This window comes from Pseudophryne corroboree, chromosome 3 (genome assembly GCF_028390025.1).
Source record: "Pseudophryne corroboree isolate aPseCor3 chromosome 3, aPseCor3.hap2, whole genome shotgun sequence".
NCBI classification, from domain to species: domain Eukaryota; kingdom Metazoa; phylum Chordata; class Amphibia; order Anura; family Myobatrachidae; genus Pseudophryne; species Pseudophryne corroboree.
The window spans coordinates 53,563,063-53,585,652 of NC_086446.1; the positions used below are offsets into that span (position 1 = coordinate 53,563,063).

The 22,590-nt window shown below is 45.5% G+C and overlaps 1 protein-coding gene across 1 annotated transcript in view; it reads left to right on the top strand.

Moving 5' to 3' along the window:
- The window catches only part of LOC135057152 (zinc finger protein 585B-like), a 162,827-nt gene extending 146,871 nt beyond the window's left edge, over positions 1-15,956 (top strand). Inside the window, exon 11 of the mRNA XM_063963051.1 lies at positions 14,794-15,956. Within this exon, the coding sequence (XP_063819121.1) occupies positions 14,794-15,956 (1,163 nt within the window). The remainder of the gene's footprint in view (positions 1-14,793) is intronic.
- The last annotated feature ends 6,634 nt before the right edge of the window (positions 15,957-22,590 follow it).

Here is a 22,590-nt window from a genome sequence, read left to right on the forward strand (position 1 = left end):
TGCTGTGTCTGTCACCGTAGTGTCCAGAGCATGGAGGCGCTACCAGGAGACAGGCCAGTACATCAGGAGACGTGGAGGATGCCGTAGGAGGGCAACAACCCAGCAGCAGGACTGCTACCTCCGCTTTTGTGCAAGGAGGAACAGGAGGAGCACTGCCAGAGCCTTGCAAAACAAATATGCATGTGTCTACTCAAACGATCAGAAACAGACTCCATGAGGATGGTATGAGGGCCCGACGTCCACAGGTGGGGGTTGTGCTTACAGCCCAATACCGTGCAGGACGTTTGGCATTTGCCAGAGAACACCAAGATTGGCAAATTCGCCACTGGCACCCTGTGCTCTTCACAGATGAAAGCAGGTTCTCACTAAGCACATGTGACAGATGTGACAGAGTCTGGAGACGCTAAGGAGAACGTTCTGCTGCCTGCAACATCCTCCAGCTTGACCGGTTTGGCAGTAGGTCAGTAATGGTGTGGGGTGGCATTTTTTGGGGGGGCCGCACAGCCCTCCATGTGCTCGCCAGAGGTAGCCTGACTGCCATTAGGTACCGAGATGAGATCCCCAGACCCCTTGTGAGACCATATGCTGGTGCGGTTGGCCCTGGGTTCCTCCTAATGCAAGACAATGCTAGACCTCATGTGGCTGGAGTGTGTCAGCAGTTACTGCAAGACGAAGGCATTGATGCTATGGACTGGGACGCCCGTTCCCCAGACCTGAATCCAATTGAGCACATCTGGGACATCATGTCTCGCTCCATCCACCAACGCCACGTTGCACCACAGACTGTCCAGGAGTTGGCGGATGCTTTAGTCCAGGTCTGGGAGGAGATCCCTCAGGAGACCATCCGCCACCTCATCAGGAGCATGCCCAGGCGTTGTAGGGAGGTCATACAGGCACGTGGAGGCCACACACACTACTGAGCCTCATTTTGACTTGTTTTAAGGACATTACATCAAAGTTGGATCAGCCTGTAGTGTGTTTTTCCACTTTCATTTTGAGTGTGACTCCAAATCCAGACCTCCATGGGTTAATAAATTTGATTTCCATTGATAATTTTTGTGTGATTTTGTCGTCAGCACATTCAACTATGTAAAGAACAAAGTATTTAATAAGAATATTTCATTAATATATATATATATATATATATATATATATATTGGGGCAAAAAGTATTTGGACAGCCACCGATTGTGCAAGTTGACCCACTTTAAAAGATGAGAGAGAGGTCTGTAATTTCCATCATAGGTACACTTCAACTGTGAGAGACAGAATCTGGATAAAAAAATAACAGGAAATCACCTTGTATGATTTTTAAACAATTTACTTGTATATTCTTGTGGAAAATAAATATTTGGACACGTATCAAGCAGCAAGATTTCTAGCTCTCACAGACCTGTTACTTCTTCTTTAAGAAACTCTTCTATCCTCCACTCGTTACCTGTATTAATGGTACCTGTTTAAACTGGTTATCTGTATAAAAGACACCTGTCCACACCGACAAACAGTCAGACTGCTACCTCTCCACCATGGCCAAGACCAGAGAGCTGTCTAAGGACACCAGGGACAAAATTGTAGATCTGCACAAGGCTGGGATGAGCTACTCGACAATAGGTAAGCAGCTTGGTGAGAAGAGATCCACTGTTGGCGTAATTATTAAAAAATGGAAGAAATACAAGATCACTGACAATCTCCCTCGACCTGGGGCTCCATGCAAGACCTCACCTCGTGGGATATCAATGATCTTGGGAACAGTGAGGAATCAGCCCAGAACTACATGGGGAGACCTGGTTAATGACCTCAGAGAGCTGGGACCACAGTCACAAAGGTTACCATTAGTAACACACTACGTTGTCATGGATTGAAACCCTGCAGCGCCCGAAAGGTCCCCCTGTTTAAGCCAGCACATGTCCAGGCCCGGCTAAAGTTTGCCAGTGACCATCTGGATGATCCAGAGGAGGATTGGGAGAATGTAATGTTGTCAAATGAGAGCAAAATCGAAATTTTTGGTATAAACACTCGCCGTGTTTGGAGGGAGAAGAATGGTGAATGGCATCCCAAGAACACCATACCCACTGTGAAGCATGGGGGTGGAAACATCATTCTTTGGGGCTGCTTTTCTGCAAAGGGGACAGGACAACTGATCCGTATTAAGGAGAGGATGAATGGAACCATGTATTGTGAGATATTGGGCAAATACCTCCTTCCCTCAGTAAGAGCATTGAATATGGAACGTGGCTGGGTCTTCCAGCATGACAATGAACCCAAACACACCACCCGGGCAACTAAGGAGTGGCTCCGTAAGAAGCATTTCAAGGTCCTGGAGTGGCCTAGCCAGTCTCCAGACCTCAACCCAATAGAAAATCTGTGGAGGGATTTGAAAGTCTGTGTTGCCCGGCGACAGATCTAGAGAAGATCTGCATGGAAGAGTGGGCCAAAATACCTGCTACAGTGTGTGCAAACCTGGTCAAGAATTACAGGAAACATTTTACCTCTGTAATTGCCAACCGAGGTTATATTACAAAGTATTGAGTTAAACTTTTTGATTGCCCAAATATTTATTTTCCGCAAGAATATACAAATAAATTGTTTAAAAATCATACAATGTGATTTCCCAGGTTTTTTTTTCAGATTAGACTTTCAGATTAGACATCAGATTCAGACACTGTGCCGCACAGGGACCCCACTATATCCACCAGGGCAAGGGAGCACAAGTCGGATTTATTAAAATCCGTGTGCAATAGGCTCCGCAGTACCCGGTGGTGAAATCCAGCAGAGAGCATAAGGCGCTGACCTGTAGCTCCTCCCCCAGCTCAAGGCGCCAGCTACTGCTGATGTTCCCACCCTGGAGCTGCATTTCACTCTCCCTCACTTTCTGACTGAGATTTGGCGCCATAGCTGAGCTGATCTCCAGGACTGCAGGGCACTGTCTCCTCTGTAAAGCCTCCTGTCTCACATCGCTTGGCTTTACAGGCACTTAAGTATTCTATTTTAGACCATGTTAGTTAAGAACTAGTGTGCTACTATCAGAATATCTAGTACAAATATTCTGTGATATACATCCAGTATTTACTGTGCGTTGTTATATCGGTATACATACATAGTTCTATGTGATTTTACTAGTCCAGTGCAGTTTTATTGTTTATCTGTAATAACTTTTGCATTGTACCTGTGACTGAGTGTGCCTGTAGCTGTTGTGTGTGCCTTATTCTACTGTATCACACTAATTGCTATCACTATATTCTGTACCCTGGGGGGCTAGGTGCGTCAGGGTTATATATATATATTTATATAGATATATATAGTGCTACACTACTTAGTATTTTTTACTGTGTGTTTCAGTCACCTCGTACAGCTCAAATCCTCTGTTTGTGCCTGGTGTTTACTGCCGCATACCACAGGGGGTTGTTTGCAGGCATTGTATTTGTCTGGCTATATTGTACTGTTGAGCCCTGGGGCTACATTTCCTATAATGTCTGCCTCACATGGTGGGAGTTCTGTGGACGCTTCTGCATCATGCAGTGCTGGCACCACGGATTTACCTGAGGGAGAAGTTTTAGCTGATGGTTCTGGCACTGGATGCCATGCATCTCCCAGTAAGCCGCGGCACCTGTGGCAAATCAGAACCCACCTTGGGCAGCGTTCTCATGTATGCTGAATACACTCTTACGCCCCCTGTGAGACCTCCTGTGCCATTACAGCCACATATTGTCCCTGTTGTACATTTGCCTCTGTCTACCTAGTTACAACAACTAAATCAATCCTTGGTTTGACAGAAGTCTACCCCACACCCCTCTGGGGCCAAGGGTCCTATAAGCTGGCCATTACTTAATCGCAATCCACTAATATTTGAGATAATTCTTCTGATGAGGATGGGGAATATACTGATCCGTCAGACATTGATACAGTCGCTTCTGATGAGGAATCTACAACCCAGGTTGATGTTCCTGGCTTAGTGGAGGCTATTAATCTGATTCTCCAAATTGATGATGAGATCGAACCCACTACTGCGTCTAAGAAACCTGATAAATTCAAACGTCAGAAGGTTGCTAAAGTTGTCTTACCACATTCTGAGCATTTAATTGACATACGTCAGGAATCCTGGTCGTCTCCAGGAAAGGAATTTTCTCTATCTAAGAAGATGTTGGCTCGTTATCCTATCCCTGCGGAGTTAAGTAACAAGTGGGAAACTCCACCGCCGGTGGACTCTCATGTCGCCCGTCTTGTGGTGTCATCTACTCTCACCACCGTCACCTCACTGAAGGAACCGACGGATAAGCATGTGTAGGGTTGCCTGAAGTCTATTTACTCCCTGACAGATGCTGTACATAGACCCACAATGGCAGCCTCTTGGGCTGCAAAAGGAATTGAAGCATGGGTTCAGGCAATTGAGGATGAGCGGCCTCAGGATTTTTTCTGATACTGCCAGACAATATCTGTCTTATATTACCACAGCCTCCCATTATATTCAGGAGGCGGCCTCTGAGGCAGGTGTGATGGCAGTCAAGGCATCCACTACGTTTATACTGGCTCGCTGTATTCTGTGGTTGAGGTCCTGGAAGGTGGACCTGGACTCCAAGAAGACCATGGAGGTGCTCCCTTTTAAGGGAGACATCCTTTTTGGAGAGGATGTAAACAAGATTGTGACTGACTTGGCGTCTACTAATACTGCGTTTCTCCCAAGTACTAATCCTTCTGCTCTGAAAGCTAAGAGTACCAGTTTTCGTTCCTTTCGACCTCCAGGAAAAGCAAAAGGTCAGACGTACCCTAGGCAGGCTCGTGCTTCCAAAACCACTAAGCCCAAATCAAAACAATCCTGGGCTGCCCATCAGCCTGCCTCCAAACAGGACAAGCCTGCTGCATGACTGGGTGGGCCTCTCCCTGGGGGACCCCATGGTGGGAGGCGGACTTCTGCAGTTCGCCCAGGCTTGGTTAAGGACCACTTCGGACGCCTGGGTGCGGGAAGTTGTCTCTCACGGGTACGCAATCTCTTTCAAGAACCGCCCCCCACGCCAGTTCTGCTCAACAGTTATCCCTTCGGATCCATTGAACACGGGAGTGGTAGTGCCGGTACTCCTATCCCAGAGAGGCAGGGGTTACTATTCAACCCTGTTTCTAGTTCTGAAACCAAATCGGTCCTTCTGGCCTAACCTCAAATCGTTGAACAAGTTTGTGAAAGTGTCCAAATTCCGTATGTAAACTCTGCGTTCTATTGTGCTGGCCATGGAACCCGAAGACTATATGGTATATCTGGACATTCAGGATGCTTACCTGCATATTCCCTTATCTCATCAGCAATATCTGAGGTTTGCTATTGGCAACCTACATTATCAATTTCGGGCTTTACCATTTGACTGACGACGGCCCCTTGGATCTTCACCAAGGTCATGGCTGTGATGACGGCTTCTCCGCTGTCAGGGTATAAGGATCCTGCCGTATCTGGATGACTGGCTGATCCTGGCGAACTCCCAAGATGTCCTCCGTCATCTGGAACTGACTGTCCAATTCCTACAAGCCCACGGGTGGCTCATCAACTAGAAAAAGTCCTCACTGGTCCCTACTCGGAGCATGGTGCACCTGGGGGCGCTGCTGGACACACACTGTCAAAGATTGTTTCTGTCTCCAGAGAAAGTCCTGAAACTTCAGGACAGGATCAGATGCTTTCTCTCTCGCCCAAGACTGTCGATACACTCGGCAATGCAAGTACTAGGCTTCATGGTGTCGGCCTTTGACATGGTGGAGTACGCTCAATTTCATTGACACCCTCTGCAGAGGTTATTCCTTTTCAAGCGGGATGGCCTGCCTCATCGGATCAGGTCTCACATGATCTCCTTGACTCCGGAGGTTTGTCTGTCACTGAGCTGGTGGCTACAGGACCAACAGCTGAGCAAGGGCTGTTCCTTCTGGATCTCCAACTGGGTCCTCCTGACGACGGACACCAGTCTGTGGGGTTGGGGTGCGGTGTTGGAGCAACACTCTCTCCATGGTCGGTGGACCAAGGAGTCGGTGGACCAAGGAGGATTCTCTCCTCCCAATAAACATTCTGGAATTGCGGGCAGTGTTCAATGTGTTGACGCTTGCCCTGTCTCTAGTACAGAACAGGCCTATTCAAGTACAATCAGACAACGCCACCACGGTGGAATACATAAACCATCAAGGCGGTACTCGAAGCTGCGCTGCAATGATGGAAGTGTCCAATATCATTCGTTGGGCGGAACACCATCTATAAGCAATATCGGCAGTGTTCATTCCGGGAGTCCTCAATTGGGAAGCGGATTTCCTCTGTCGTCAGGATGTGCACGCTGGAGAGTGGAGTATTCATCAAGAAGTCTTTCAACTTCTAGTGGACAAGTGGGGCCTAACAGATGTAGACCTGATGACATCTCAACACAATCACAAGGTTCCGGTCTTTGGATCAAGGACAAGGGATCCTCAAACAGCATTCGTGGACGAACTGGCAATTCCATGGAACTTTTGGCTGCCCTACGTGTTCCCTTCAGTGTCACTGCTGCACAGGGTTCTGCGGGAAGTTCATGCAAGAAGGAGGAATACTACTTCTAGTCGCTCCAGCGTGGCCCAGACGGCATTGGTTCTCAGACCTGCAGGGTCTATCGATAGAGCATCCTCTTCTACTTCCTCAATGCCCAGACCTCCTCGTTCAGGGCCTTTGTGTCTACCCGACCCGGCCAGACTGGATTTGACGACGTGGCTCTTGAAGCTTCCCTCCTGAGGGCCAAAGGATTTTCCAATGTGGTTATCCAGACTATGCTGAAGGTCCGCAAACCGGCTTCTGCATGGATTTATTATAGGGTCTGGAATCTTACTTCACCTGGTGTGCTGCTATGAATTATGATGCTTACAAGTTTAGTACTTCCAGGCTCCTGGCTTTTTTGCAGCAAGGCCTGGACTTAGGACTTCGTCTGGCCTCCCTCAAGGTTCACATATCTGCCTTGTCGGCGTGGTTTCAGCTGAAAATTGCGTGTCTTCCTGACGTCCCTCCTGTGGCTACATAGGATTTGTCTGTTGTCCTGAATGCCCTGCAAGAGTCTCCATTTGAACCTATTGAGACGGTGGATCATAAATGGCTCACTGCCAAGGTCCTCTTTTCTCTTACGTCCTAGAGGATGCTGGGGACTCCGTAAGGACCATAGGGTATAGACAGGCTCCGCAGGAGACATGGGCACCATAAAGAACTTTTAGTATGGGTGTGCACTGGCTCCTCCCTCTATGCCCCTCCTCCAGAACCCAGTTAGATCATGTGCCCAGAGGAGATTGGGTGCACTACAGGGGAGCTCTCCTGAGTTTCTCTGAAAAAGAATTTTGTTAGGTTTTTTTATTTTCAGGGAGCACTGCTGGCAACAGGCTCCCTGCATCGTGGGACTGAGGAGAGAGAAGCAGACCTACTTAAGTGATAGGCTCTGCTTCTTAGGCTACTGGACACCGTTAGCTCCAGAAAGAGTCGGAACGCAGGTCTCCCCCTGCCGTTCGTCCCAAAGACGGATGGTTCGGTCAGACCCATTTTAAATCTAAAATCCCTAAACCTGTACTTGAAAAAGTTCAAATTCAAGATGGAATCGCTCCGGGCTGTGATATCCAGTCTGGAAGAGGGGGATTTTATGGTATCACTGGACATGAAGGATTCCTACCTTCATGTCCCCATATATCCTCCTCATCAGGAGTACCTGAGATTCGCTGTACAGGACTGTCATTACCAGTTTCAGACGTTGCCGTTTGGGCTTTCCACGGCACCGAGGATTTTCACCAAGGTGATGGCGGAGATGATGGTGCTCCTGCGCAGGCAGGGAGTAACAATTATCCCGTACTTGGACGATCTCTTGATAAAAGCGAGATCGAGAGATCAGTTGCTGAAGAGCGTGTCGCTCTCCCTGAGAGTGCTACAACAGCACGGTTGGATTCTCAATCTGCCAAAGTCGCAATTGGTTCCAAAGACTCGACTATCATTCCCAGGCATGATTCTGGACACGGAACAGAAGAGGGTTTTTCTCTCAATGGAAAAAGCCCAGGACCTCCAGAACATGGTCAGAGAAATGCTAAAACCAAAAAGAGTGTCTGTTCATCAATGCACTCGAGTTCTGGGGAAAATGGTGGCAGCCTACGAGGCCATCCCCTTCGGCAGGTTCCATGTGAGGACATTTCAGTGGGACCTTCTGAACAAGTGGTCACGGTCCCATCTACAAATACATCAGAAGATAAGCCTGTCCCCCAGGGCCAGGGTGTCGCTCCTGTGGTGGCTTCGGAGTGCTCACCTTCTAGAGGGTCGCAGGTTCGGTATTCAGGACTGGGTTCTGTTAACCACGGACGCGAGCCTCCGAGGAGGGGGAGCAGTCACACAAGGAAGAAATTTTCAGGGACTATGGTCAAGCCAGGAGGCTTGTCTACACATCAACGTGCTGGAATTGAGGGCCATATACAACGGGCTACGACAAGCGGAGAATCTTCTTCGCGACCTACCGATGCTGATTCAATTAGACAACGTCACAGCCGTGGCTCATGTAAACCGCCAAGGCGGGACAAGGAGCAGAGTGGCAATGGCGGAAGCCACCAGGATTCTTCGCTGGGCGGAAAATCACGTAAGCGTTCTGTCAGCGGTCTTTATACTGGGAGTGGACAACTGGGAAGCAGACTTCCTCAGCAGACACGATCTCCATCTAGGAGAGTGGGGACTTCATCAAGAAGTCTTTGCAGAAATAACAAGTCATTGGGGACTTCCTCAAATAGACATGATGGCGTCACGCCTCAACAAAAAGCTTTGGAGGTATTGTGCCAGGTCAAGGGACCCTAAGGCAGTAGTGATAGACGCCCTAGTGACACCATGGGTGTTTCAGTCGGTCTATGTGTTCCCTCCTCTGCCTCTCATCTCAAAAATATTGAGAATCATAAGACGAAAAAGAGTACAGACAATACTCGTTGTTCCAGATTGGCCTCGAAGGGCCTGGTATTCAGATCTTCAGGAAATGATCACAGAAGATCTGTGGCCTCTTCCTCTCAGGGAGGACGACCTGTTGCAGCAGGGGCCCTGCGTATTCCAAGACTTACCGCGGCTACGTTTGACGGCATGGCGGTTGAACACTGAATCCTAGCTGGGAAAGGTATTCCGGTGGAAGTCATCCCTACTCTAATAAAGGCTAGGAAGGAGGAAACATCACCATATCTGGAGGAAGTATGTATCTCGGTGTGAAGCCAAGAATGCTCCTACTGAAGATTTCCATCTGGGCCGTTTTCTCCACTTTCTACAGACAGGAGTAGATATGGGCCTGAAGTTAGGCTCCATTAAGGTACAGTTTTCGGCCTTATCTATATTCTTTCAGAAGGAATTGGCTTCTCTCCCAGAAGTCCAGACTTTTGTGAAGGGAGTGCTGCTCATCCAGCCTCCTTTTGTGCCCCCTGTGGCACCTTGGGACCTTAACGTGGTGTTAAGATTCCTAAAATCTTACTGGTTTGAACCTCTTCAAACGGTGGAATTAAAATTTCTCACTTGGAAGGTGGTCATGTTATTGGCCTTGGCATCTGCAAGGCGGGTGTCCAAATTGGCGGCCTTGTCTCACAAGAGTCCCTATTTGATTTTCCATGTGGATAGAGCAGAGTTGAGGACTCGTCCTCAATTTTTGCCTAAGGTGGTTTCTTCCTTTCATATGAACCAACCTATTGTGGTGCCGGTGGCTATGGGTGACTTGGAGGACTCCAAGTCCCTGGATGTAGTCAGGGCCTTAAAAATGTATGTAGCCCGAACGGCTAGGGTTAGGAAAACAGAGGCTCTGTTTGTCCTGTATGCAGCCAACAAGGTTGGCGCTCCTGCTTCTAAGCAGACTATTGCTCGCTGGATCTGTACCACGATTCAGCAGGCTCATTCTACGGCTGGATTGCCGTTACCAAATTCGGTAAAGGCCCATTCCACTAGGAAGGTGGACTCTTCTTGGGCGGCTGCCCGAGGCGTCTCGGCATTACAGATTTGCTGAGCAGCTACTTGGTCGGGTTCAAACACTTTTACAAAATTCTACAAGTTTGATACCCTGGCTGATGAGGACCTCGCGTTTGCTCAATCGGTGCAGCAGAGTCATCCGCTCTCTCCCGCCCGGTTTGGAGCTTTGGTATAAACCCCATGGTCCTTACGGAGTCCCCAGCATCCTCTAGGACGTAAGAGAAAATAAGATTTTAAACCTACCGGTAAATCTTTTTCTCCTAGTCCGTAGAGGATGCTGGGCGCCCGTCCCAGTGCGGACTAAATCGGCAAGGCTTGTATATAGTTGTTGCTTACATAAGGGTTATGTTACAGTTTGGATCGGTCTTTGACTGATACTGTTTTTTGGTCATACTGTTAACTGGTTGCGTATATTCCAGGTTATATGGTGTGGTTGGTGTGGGCTGGTATGAATCTTGCCCTTAGATTAAAAAAATCCTTTCCTCATAGTGTCCATCTCCTCTGGGCACAGTTTCTCTAACTGAGGTCTGGAGGAGGGGCATAGAGGGAGGAGCCAGTGCACACCCATTCTAAAGTCTTTATAGTGCCCATGTCTCCTGCAGAGCACGTCTATACCCCATGGTCCTTATGGAGTCCCCAGCATCCTCTACGGACTAGGAGAAAAAGATTTACCGGTAGGTTTAAAATCGTATTTTTGCTGCCTATTGCCTCTGCTAGAAGGGTGTCGGACTTAGGCGCTTTGTCCTGTCGTCCACCCTTTCTGATTTTTCACCGTGACCGGGCGGTTCTTTGAACTCGCCCAGGTTATTTGCCTAAGGTAGTATCTTCTTTTAACCTTAACCAGGAGATTGTGGTTTCCGGCCTTCATCTCTTCTGGTTTGTCCTCCAGAGTGGCTGTACCTCTGGGAGGTTTTAACGCGGTTCGGGATTGGCCCCAAGTTTCTAGCATGGATTAAGTTGCTGTATTCCTGTCCTGCAGCTAGGATTAAGGTTAATGGGTTCATCACGGACTCTTTCTTGCTGGAGAGAGAAACCAGGCAGGGGTGCTAGTTGTCCCCTCTGCTATTAGCGCTTGCCATAGAGCCCTGGCGTGTGCTGTTCGAGCTTCCCCTGCTATAAAAGGATTTCAGGTGGCCGGGCAGGAGGAAAAATTTGGCCTTTATGCGGACGATATGATTTTATATTTATTAGATATGTCAAGCTCCCTGTCTGCCATTCTTGCCCTGGTGGAATACTTTGGCTTCTACTCTGGTGTGCACAATAACTGGGATAAGTCTGTGGTGTTCCCTTTGCTTTCTTCTACTTTACAACACCCGGACTATGATCTCCCTCTGCGGTGGTGTACACAGTTTAAATATCTGGGTATTCAAGTGTCTCATTCCCCTGCTGACTTTGTCAGTTTAAAGTCATCCCCCCTGATTCTTAATCTATGTGCCAAGATTAATATCAGTCACGGGCCGTGTGAACCTCATCAAGATGATTGTTCGACCAAAACTTTTCTATACACTTCAGAATGCCCTGGTTTCTTTTCTGCTCTCACAATTTAAACTGATCTCCTGCTGCATTGTCTCTTTTGTGTGGGGCTCTAAGAGGGCACGTATAGTGGTTAAAACATTGTACAGGTCCCTGAACGCAGGGGGCTTGGCCGTGCCGGACATGTATTTATATTATTTGGCAACGCAGTTAGCTCAATTAAGAGAGTGGGTTACGCCAGGGGACTATGGGAATTTACCGGTGGCTCTCCTTGATAGGACGGGTCTCCGATTTACCCCGTTGCAATTTCGTTTGGCACGTGTTCCAACTACTCGTCTTTTCCCTCTGTTACAACAGGCTTCGAAAGTGTGATCCATGCTCCCCTATATGGAATAATATGCAGTTTACTGAACTTCGTCTTGAGTGCACAGTGGGGGGGGTACGACTCCGTCATTCACTGAAGCCCTGGTCCATACCTTGGTTCGGAATATGCCCAGTAGTAAGACTATTTCGGTGCTGTACTCCTCCCTTCTTTCCCTCTCTAGTTTAGATGGTTTGGATGCGCTACGTACTAAATGGGTGGTTGATTTGGGTGTGTTGGAGGATGAGGATTGGGAATACATTCTTGGCTCACCAAGGTCTGCCACGGCCTATGCCAGATTCCAGCAGATCCAACTGTATATTTTGCACAGGGTCTACTGGACCCCGAGTAGGCTTTTTAGAATTGGAGGATCAGCGTCGGACGTCTGTCCTAAATGTTCCGATCCTGCTGCTGGTTTTTGGCACCTGCTATGGCATTGTCCTCGAGTGGCATCATTCTGGAGAGCCGTAGTGAGCAGTATTTATAGTACAGGGATTCAAATACCTCTTCTGCACCCGCGTATATGTGTCTTTGGTCTGGATTTAGAGATCTCTTTGCGTGCTTATTTTAGGGTATATGTTTACAACCTTCTCACTCTGGCCTGGGTGTGTATAGCTCGCACATGGATAGGTGGCGACCGATCATCTCACGTGGCTTGGGTGGCACTAGTTTATACCACTCTGTCACATGAGCGTTTTATATTTACCAAATGTAACTGTCCTGGAAAATATGATAAGATTTGGGGTCTCTGGCAGAACTCCAGATTTTCTCGTGATCCCCCTACCTATTCTATATTTTATGTATGGTTTGCTGCTCAGCCATGTGTCTGCTGCTGCGGACCTCCCTCACTGTCTTCATACCTATATGCCTGTATGTACAACTGGCACTAGTATGTTTCATTGTATCCACTTGAAATGCATATGACTTTTTGTTTTTGTTTCTGATTTGTCTGTTATAAAATTTGAAAACTCAATAAAAAATACTTTATTTAAAAAAAAGGTTTGCAAGGATAGGCTGACTATTTCAAAGGGCCTTAGGACTCCTTGCTTAGCTTCTCACTCTCCTTAGTGCTCTTTCTTTGAGGTAAACATTTTTGCACAACACTTAAGGTTACTGGGAGAGCTGTTGGTACTCTTTACACAGCAGATAAGCAGTTGCTGACTATCAAGCTCTCCAGGAACATAGCATTGTGTCCTCCCCCCTCCGTGACTTGGTATCGCCGGCACCAAGACTCTCTGTGAGGGGGGAATTTCCAATAATTATGTCACCCCTTTTAACCTCTATGTGGGTGGAATTTTTAAAAATCCCTTCTTAGTGCGTGCGTGCGTCACAAAGGCATTCTACTGTCCAAATGTCCTTATGGTTCAGGAGATTTTGTGAAGAGTCAGTGCTAAGTTTAAGTTCACTATCCCTTCTCACGCCCATACTGATGGCGGCGGAAACGGCATCGGGAGTGTCACTATTCATCTCAGCGACCCCAAAAACTATTTTTACATGTCACCCCCTTCCCACCCCCACCCCTAGGGGTGTCTTACCTCCACAGTATTTTTTTCCAGATTGCAAGTCATATGTGCACCAAGCTTGGTGTAAATTGCTCCAGGCATTCCAGAGTTATGCTGGAACATACTCATCTACACATACATCCATTATATATATATATATATATATATATATATATATATATGTGTGTATATATGTATATAGATATATATATCCACTGAAACTCCTGTGGCCCCAGTCTTGGCTTACCTGCTCCTGTGCCCTCCGCTGGGTACTACATTCCTGATATGCAACTGTGAACAAACGAGGTGGCACTCGGTGACTTGAAACAACCAAAAGTGTATTGCTGTGTTAACGGAGCAATACACGTTTTGCTTGTTTTCAAGTCTACGAGTGCCGCCTCGTTTGTTCACAGATTTATATACTCGCCTTGACAAAGGGGCGCACTAGGCCCCGAAATGTTGGTGCTTCTATCATGTGTTCCAAATACAAGTAAACAGCTTGCTCTAAGTCTCTGGGTGCCGCTGCTTTTTGTTACACATATATATGTGTGTGTATATATATATATATTTATGTATCACCTAACTCACCTCACATATAACACGTGAGGTGGGGCAAGTGAGACAGAGCCTTTCCTGTCATACTCCAGTATCTGCCAGAGTTTTTACTATATGATGTATATGAAAAATACAAAGAATATATTAGAAATATCTTCTTTGTATTATTCTAATCATTTTTATGGGCAAATCTCTGGAGTAAAAAGTCTATGACAAGTGTTGCAGTGCCTCACCTGCCTATTTTTTCTGCACATCTCTAATCAAAACTCACCAAATTTCCAGCATTATATACTGCCGCACCTGTGTATAATGCCCACATGAACCCAAAGGCTCATATTTTGTGTGCTAATTTGGTTCTGGTACAAGCCAGTGCCTCCCCAGCCATTTACCTCACCACACACCGCAGATATCTATCTATCTGTATATAAATATTAGTCATGACCATCTACACTTTCCAGCAGAAAAGCCTTATACTTACCTGTTGCCCTCAAGGGGTATTCTCACACCAACATAACAATTTCAGACAGGTGGCACTCAAAGGACTTGTGACGATTGACTCCAGAGACACTAAGGTCTATTAACGTTCCAGTCCGCAGTTAATTTTTCCTTACTCATTTCCTTTTTATAAGGGCGTTTCAACATTTATGGACCACCCTGTATATTTGCAAATCAGAAATGGTATAGAATTGTTCAATTCCCAATCCAATAAAGTAAATTCAGTCTATTATTCTCCCTATATTGGATAGGATATATTGGGAGGGGGGGGGGGGGGATTATTGTGAAAAGGATTGTTTGAGGCATTAACTTTGATTTAGTTACTAGCTTGTTGTAAGAGTCTCATTAGCTATAACATTTGTGTTCTGGTATCACAATTATTTCAATAAGTTCTTTAACTTAATTGTATTAATTCCATTTGTTGCCAGTTGTTTTGATACATACAAATAAAACTTTTTCTTTTATTTCCAGCAGACGGACACAGCAGCAGAAATACCTTTGTGGGACTTCTTATATTACCTCCTTATTTTTACATCAAAGATAACATCATCACTCAAGGTTCTCCAAACACTCTTCCCAAAGATATACATCCAGAACCTCACAGTTCCACTATATCATCTGTTGCCGATAATAATAATAATAATAATAATGACATTTCTCATGTTACCTCAGATATTGCTACTCATAGTACAGCTCATACGGGTGACAAAATATATCCATGTTCTGAGTGTGAGAAATGTTTTACACGGAAATCACGTCTTGTTACACATCAGAGAACACACACAGGTGAGAGGCCTTTTCCATGCTCTGAGTGTGGAAAATGTTATACGAGGAATATATATCTTGTTAGACATATGATAATTCACACAGGTGAAAAAGCATTTCCATGTTCTGAATGTGGTAAATGTTTTACAAAGAAATCAGATCTTGTTAAACACGAGAGAAGTCACACAGCTGAGAAGCCGTTTTCATGTTCTGAGTGTGGGAAATGTTTTATCAAGAAAGTGGATCTGTTTATACATGAGAGACGTCACACAGGTCAGAAGATATTTTCATGTTCTGAGTGTGAGAAATGTTTTTTATATAAATCCTGTCTTGTTATACATCAGAGAAGCCACACAGGTGAGAAACCATTTACATGTTCTGAGTGTGGGAAATGTTTTATAGGGAAATCAAATCTTATTTCACATCAGAGAACTCACACAGGTGAGAGACTATTTCCATGTTCTGAGTGTGGGAAAAGTTTTATAGAGAAATCAAATCTTACTTCACATCAGAGAACTCACACAGGTGAGAGGCCATATCCATGTTCTGAGTGTAGGAAATGTTTTACACGGAAATCACATCTCGTTAGACATCAGAGAACTCACACAGATGAGAGGCTATTTCCATGTTCTTTGAATGGGAAACGTTTTATAGAGAAATCACATTTTGTTGCACATCAGAAAATTCACAAAGTTGAGAAGCTATATTCATGTTCTGAGTGTGGGCAATGTTTTACACGGAAACCAAATCTTGTTAGACATCAGAGAACTCACACAGGTGAGAAGCCATATTCGTGTTCTGAGTGTGGGAAATGTTTTACACGGAAACCACAACTTCTTAAGCATCTGAGAACTCACACAGGTGAGTAGCCATTTCTATGTTCTGTGTGTGGGAAACGTTTTACATATAAATCACCTCTTGATACTCGTCAGAGAACTCATTCTGGTGAGACATAATTTCTTTGTTCTGAGTGTGGAAAAGGCTTTTACACAGAAACTACATCTTGTGAGACATCTGAGAACTCACACGGGAGAGACACCATTTTCATGTTCTGAGTGTGGGAAATGTTTTGCAGAAAAACCATGGGGGTAATTCCAAGCTGATCGCAGCAGGAAATTTTTTAGCAGTTGGGCAAAACCATGTGCACTGCAGGGGAGGCAGATATAACATGTGCAGAGAGAGTTAGATTTGGGTGGGTTATTTTATTTCTGTGCAGGGTAAATACTGGCTGCTTTATTTTTACACTGCAATTTAGATTGCAGATTGAACACACCACACCCAAATCTAACTCTCTCTGCACATGTTACATCTGCCTCCCCTGCAGTGCACATGGTTTTGCCCAACTGCTAACCAAATTCCTGCTGCGATCAACTTGGAATTACCCCCCATATCTTTGTAAATATCAAAGATGTCACACAGCTGAGAAATGATTTCCTTAGGCCAGGCATGTCAAACTCAAAATCCCAACTGGGCCGAATAATCAAGGTCTAAGGGGGTAATTCAGACCTGATTGCTAGCAGGCAATTTTTGCACTGCTGCGATCGGATAGTCGCCGCCTATAGGGGGAGTGTATTTTAGCTGTGCAAGTGTGCAAACGCATGTGTAACAGAGCAGTACAAACAGATTTTGTGCAGACTCTGCGCAGACCAGGACTTACTCAGCGGCTGCGATCACATCAGCCTGTCCGGGACCGGAATTGACGTCAGGAACCCTCTCTCCAAACGCTTGGACACGCCTGCATTTTTCCAGACACTCCCAGAAAACGGGTCAGTTGACACCCACAAACACCCTCTTCCTCTCAATCTCCTTGCGATCGCCTGTGCGAATGGATCCTTCGCACAAACCCGTTGCTGAGCGCCGATCCGCTTTGTACCCGTGCAACGCGCCAGCGCATTGCGGTGCATGCGCAGTTTGTGTCTGATCGCCCGCTGTGCGAAAACGCACAGCAGCGATCAGGTCTGCTTTACCCGCTAAGTCTGGTGTGGGCCGCAAGAGAAAGATAGTCTTATATGCAACTTTCAAAGATTTATTAGAAAAACCAACAATAAAGTATAATCAAAGAGATGTCAGGTATTATGAAGAAAATATTTACTTGAATCTTTGTTCCCGATAGTTGACATCTCTTTGCTGTTGCCAACTTTCCAATTTCAGGAGAAATCTTATTGGATGTGATAACTTTTAAAACTGACCCAAGATCTGGACCTTGCAGGAGACTTATTTCCTTTCATTAATGAGAATAATTGCTCACACTGGTTGGTAATTCCGAACATGGAAATAATTTAAAATACGAACTTGCGAGTTTCTACATATCCTGCGGGCACATACTTATAAAAGTCAGGTTCACCAACTTCGTTGAATTTGAGCTTCAAATTTGAATCACACTGAATCTCAATTACTTCAATTTGCATATGAGCTGGGACTTTTTCAATTGAAAAACGATCTGAAAACAAATAAAACTTGGATTCTAATAATTTTAATAATATTATATTATATCAGTATCTATTTAGCCTCCAACTTCTGTGCCATCCCCCTCCATTTTACCTACCTCCTTGACAGCTATCAATTCCTCTTCCATGCAGAGTATGCATTGCAGATGATTCCTTCTACTCAAGGGCAGATGGGCACACAGTGAGGGTGCCTCTCTATATAATAACAATACCACATGTGTGAGCTGACAGCTGTATTTTTCCCCCTCATATATAACTCTGCAGTCCCCTCGCCCCTATATAATAATAATAATACCATATTTCAGTGTGTGCCAGGAGCTGTTATTCCCCCTCATATATAACTATGCGGTCCCCTCTCACCTATATAATAGTAATACCATATTTCAGTGTGTGCCAGGAGCTGTTATTCTTCCTCATATATCACCACCGGCAGTGCCAGATACATATAATTGCCCCCATAGTGCCAGATAACACATATGCCCCCTCGGTGCCAGATAACACATATGCCCCCACAGTGGAAGATACACATGTGCCCCCACCAGTGTGCTGACCACTGTTTTCATGGATCTGCTCGCGCTGCCGGTACCGCGTCCGCTGTGGCTGCTGTCCGTGGGTCTCCGGCGGCAGGTGAGTGAAATCAGGTGCTGGTTCATGAGCCAATCAAGAGCCATTGCTGCCGACCCGCGAGCTCTGATAGGCTGACGAACCGGCGCCTAATTTGAAATAGCAGAAGGCCACCTTAGGTGTTTGGCGCGCAGCCCACGGGTCGCATAGATAGGCAGTAGGGGCCATGAGTTTGACACGTCTGCCTTAGGCTGAAAGATATGACAGAGGTACAGTAATATGAAAACAAATAAAGATAATTATCAAAAAAATCTTGTATACACTTCATGGAAAATGATTTTGTAGGAAGAGACACCCACTCTGTGACTGCTAGCTACTTACCTGATTCAATCCATGCTGATTATTTATGACATATATTTCTGGTATAGTACCTAGGCCCTCATTCCGAGTTGATCGCTCGTTCTTTTTCATCGCATCGCAGTGAAAATCCGCTTAGTACGCATGCGCAATGTTCGCACTGCGACTGCGCCAAGTTATTTTGCTATGAAGAAAGTACTTTTACTCAAGGCTTTTTCTTCGCTCCGGCGATCGTAGTGTGATTGACAGGAAATGGGTGTTACTGGGCGGAAACACGGCGTTTTAGGGGCGTGTGGCTGAAAACGCTACCGCTCTCCGGAAAAAACGCAGGAGTGGCCGGAGAAACGGGGGAGTGGTTGGGCGAACGCTGGGTGTGTTTGTGACGTCAAACCAGGAACGACAGGCACTGAACTGATCGCACAGGCAGAGTAAGTGTGGAGCTACTCTAAAACTGCTAAGTAGTTTGTGATCGCAATATTGCGAATACTTTGGTCGCAATTTTAAGAAGCTAAGATACACTCCCAGTAGGCGTAGGCTTAGCGTGTGTAACTCTGCTAAATTCACCTTGCGACCGATCAACTCGGAATGAGGGCCCTAGCTTTTAACTGTTAGAGATTGCAAAGTTCCATTAATATTTTTTATGCCTATGCAAAAATAAAATATCCCTTTAAAAATTCACCAGATTTTTTATTTGTATTTTATACGACAAATGTTATCTGCCCTGAGTGAGAATTTGGCAACAGAAGTCTAAAGTAAGAATTTTTCAAGTTTACAAAAAAACCAAAACATTTTCCAGAAAGAATCATTCTTCTCCATCAAGGCGTCACAGGACTGTTACTGATATTTGTTTGTGGAGTCATGGCAGTGGATTTTTTTTAGCTCTTGGACATATATCGTTTGTGCCTTCAGATTTGAACCACCGTTTGCTGATTTAGCGATACAGTGATACCTTTTGAAATCAATAAAATATCCAGTCATACAGTATATTAATGTAATAATTTTATTATTATACATGTTCATAGATGAAGTGTATGTCGCCAACATAAAGTTAGAACAGGCATCTGTCTAAATAATAAGACTACATAGTTATACAGGTTGAGTATCCCTTATCCAAAATGCTTGGGACCAGAAGTATTTTGGTTATCGTATTTTTCCGTATTTTGGAAGAATTACATAATTAAATATCATGGCGATGGGACCCAAGTCTAAGCACAGAATGCCTTTATGTTTCATATACACCTTATACACACAGCCAGAAGGTAATTTTAGCCAATATTTTTAATAACTTTGTGTATTAAACAAAGTTTGTGTACATTGAGCCATCAGAAAACAAAGGTTTCACTATCTCACTCTCCAAAAATTCCGTATTTCGGAATATTTGGATATGGGATACTCAACCTGTATAGTTTTCTCCATCATCCATCTGGGGGATGCTTCATTACCCTGGCTTATGCATATGTCCTCTGGAGTCTGGCACTAAAACAGTTAACTGCTGACTCTGTTGGCAGCCCCTCAGTCTTGTTTTAGTTCCTTAGGAGTAAAGCACAATGGGGCAGATGTATTAACCTGGAGTAGGCATAAGGAAGTGATAAACCAGTGATATGTGCAAGGTGATAAAGGCACCAACCAATCAGCCCCTAACTGTTAATTTACATATTGGAGCGGTTTGGCTAGTGCGTTTATCAACTTGCACTTATCACTGGTTTATCACTTCCTTATGACTTCTCCAGGTTAATACATCTGCCCCTATGTTAGAGCTTTTAGTTAGGTTTTATTTTGTTTTATTTTCTTTTTAAAGTAGGGTGCTTAGCCCGGGATTACAGCCGGCAAGCACTGACAGAATGGGCACAGATAGGTAGAGGATGGAGCATGAGACCCCAAAGTATGAGCAGTCACTAAGGCTCTGTGTTCACCGCAAAAGATCTGAGGAGGAGTACAGGGAATAAAGTAAGGCACTATTGTGCAGAATATCCCCCCTTGTTTTCCTGCTAACCCGGCAAGCAGGCTTTCCACAATCTGCGGTCAGGTCTGTGTTACAATGCACGCTCTCCTTCTTCCCTCCTGGGATGCCTGCAGTTTTCCCATATACCAAATGACTAGATGGTGTTGCGCCATTTTGTTGGGTTCAGAACCCACAAAAATAATTTCCCAAGCTACGGGAGGGAAGAATCCTTACCTTCCAGTCTCGGCTTCGAAAGCCAAGTTTCCCAGATTTCGTGTCTTTCAGGCACAAGGGAGCGGAAACTTTCAGGCCTTCAGAGGCACTTCAAGAGCTTCCTGTTAAGAAACATTCAGAGGATGGGGTAACCCAGGTACCCCGTCGCTTTGTGGTTAAGGCACCAGAAAAACATTCTGCATGATGATTTGAGGGCTCCGGTCCATGTTTAGCTGGTGGGAGCCTGGACCGTTGGGTGAGTGGAATTGTATCCAGACGTAACATGCTAGACCTAGAAGGTCCAGTCCCAGACCATTTTTTGCTACCCCTCTTCCTCAGAATCAGTGCAAAAGAAGAGCCATCATTCAGGCGATCTCTTCTCTTTTAGACCCAGGAGTAATTGTTTCGGTACCTATAGACAAACATGGTCAAAGATTTTATTCAAATCTTTTCTTGGTGGAGAAACTGGATGGGTCCTTCCATCGATTTCTAAATTTAAAGTGTTTAAACCCTTACTTCACCTGGAAAAGTTCAAGATACAGTCAGTACAATCCGTCATCATCTCCATGGAGGAGGGAGAACATGTGGCGTCCATTGACATCAGGGATGCCTATTTACATAGTCCCATTTGGAAGGGACATCATCTACTGAGATTTGCAGTAGGTCACTGGCACTTTCTGTTCCAAGCTCTGCTCTTTGGTCTGTCAACAGCGCCCAGAGTATTTACAAAGGTCATGGCTCATATAATCTCTCTGCTCAGACAGTTGGGTATAAATGTTATACCCTATCTGGACGATCTCATGATCGAGGCTCCTTCAGTGTTCCTGTTACAGCAACATCCTTAATTAACGTTAAACACACTCCAGAATTTTGGATAGTTGGTAAACTTTTCAAAATCCAAACTAAGTCCTTCGCAAAATATGGTGTATTTGGGTCTCCTTTTTGACACTCAGTGTCAGGGTTTTTCTCCTACGAGAGGAGGTTCAGGATATTCAGTCGTGAGTGAGAGCTCTTGTTACTTTTGCAAGTCTCCATTCTCATAACTATGCAGCTACTTTGAAAAATAGTGACGTCTTTTGAAGCAGTCCCATTCACCAGATTTCATGCCAGGCCGCTGCACAACCAACTGCTCCATCATTGATCGAAAACAGATGTTTGACTGGACAGGCAGATGTTCATACTAACCACAAACTTGTCGGTTGCTTATTTGGTGACAGCCCAAATTTGACCAGGGGTTCCCTGCTTTCAGTTTGGAATTGGGTGATTGTCACCACAGATGCCACCTTAACAGGCTGGGGTGCAGTGGAGCAGAACAAACATCTGCAAGGACAGTGGTTGACTCAGGAATCCACACTTCCAATCAACATTCTGGAATTGAGGGTGATTTGTTTGGCCTTGGTACAGGCACAGTCCTTTCTACAAAACCTACTGGTGTGGATCCAGACAGACAGTACCATGGCAGTGGCTTATATCATCAAACGGTGGTACATGCAGTTGACACATAATGCAGGATGTTTTGCACATTTTCAGGTGAGCAGAAGTGTGGATCCCAGCAATTTCTGCAATTCACATTCTGGGGTGAACAACTGGGTGGCAGACTTCTTAGGAGAATGGGAATTACACCAGGAGGTGTTTGCAGAGCTTGTGTCCAGATGGGGGTCACCAGACATTGATCTCATGGCTTCACGTCTGAACAAGGAGCTTCCTCGTTATGGTACTCATTCACGAGACCCACAGGCAACTTTGGTGGATGCCATGACAGCTCCCTTGATGTTTCACATGGGCTACCTACTTCTCGAGCCATTGTTCTTCGGGTCATTCAGCGGAGCCATCGGAAGGCTTGGCCAGTCATTTTCATAGTGCCATAGTGGCTGCGCCATCAACTTTTCACCATTCTTCAGAACATGGTGGCCAACAATCCACTCCGCTTTTCTCTTCATCCATATCTGCTTCATCAAGGTCCATGTCTACACCCCGATA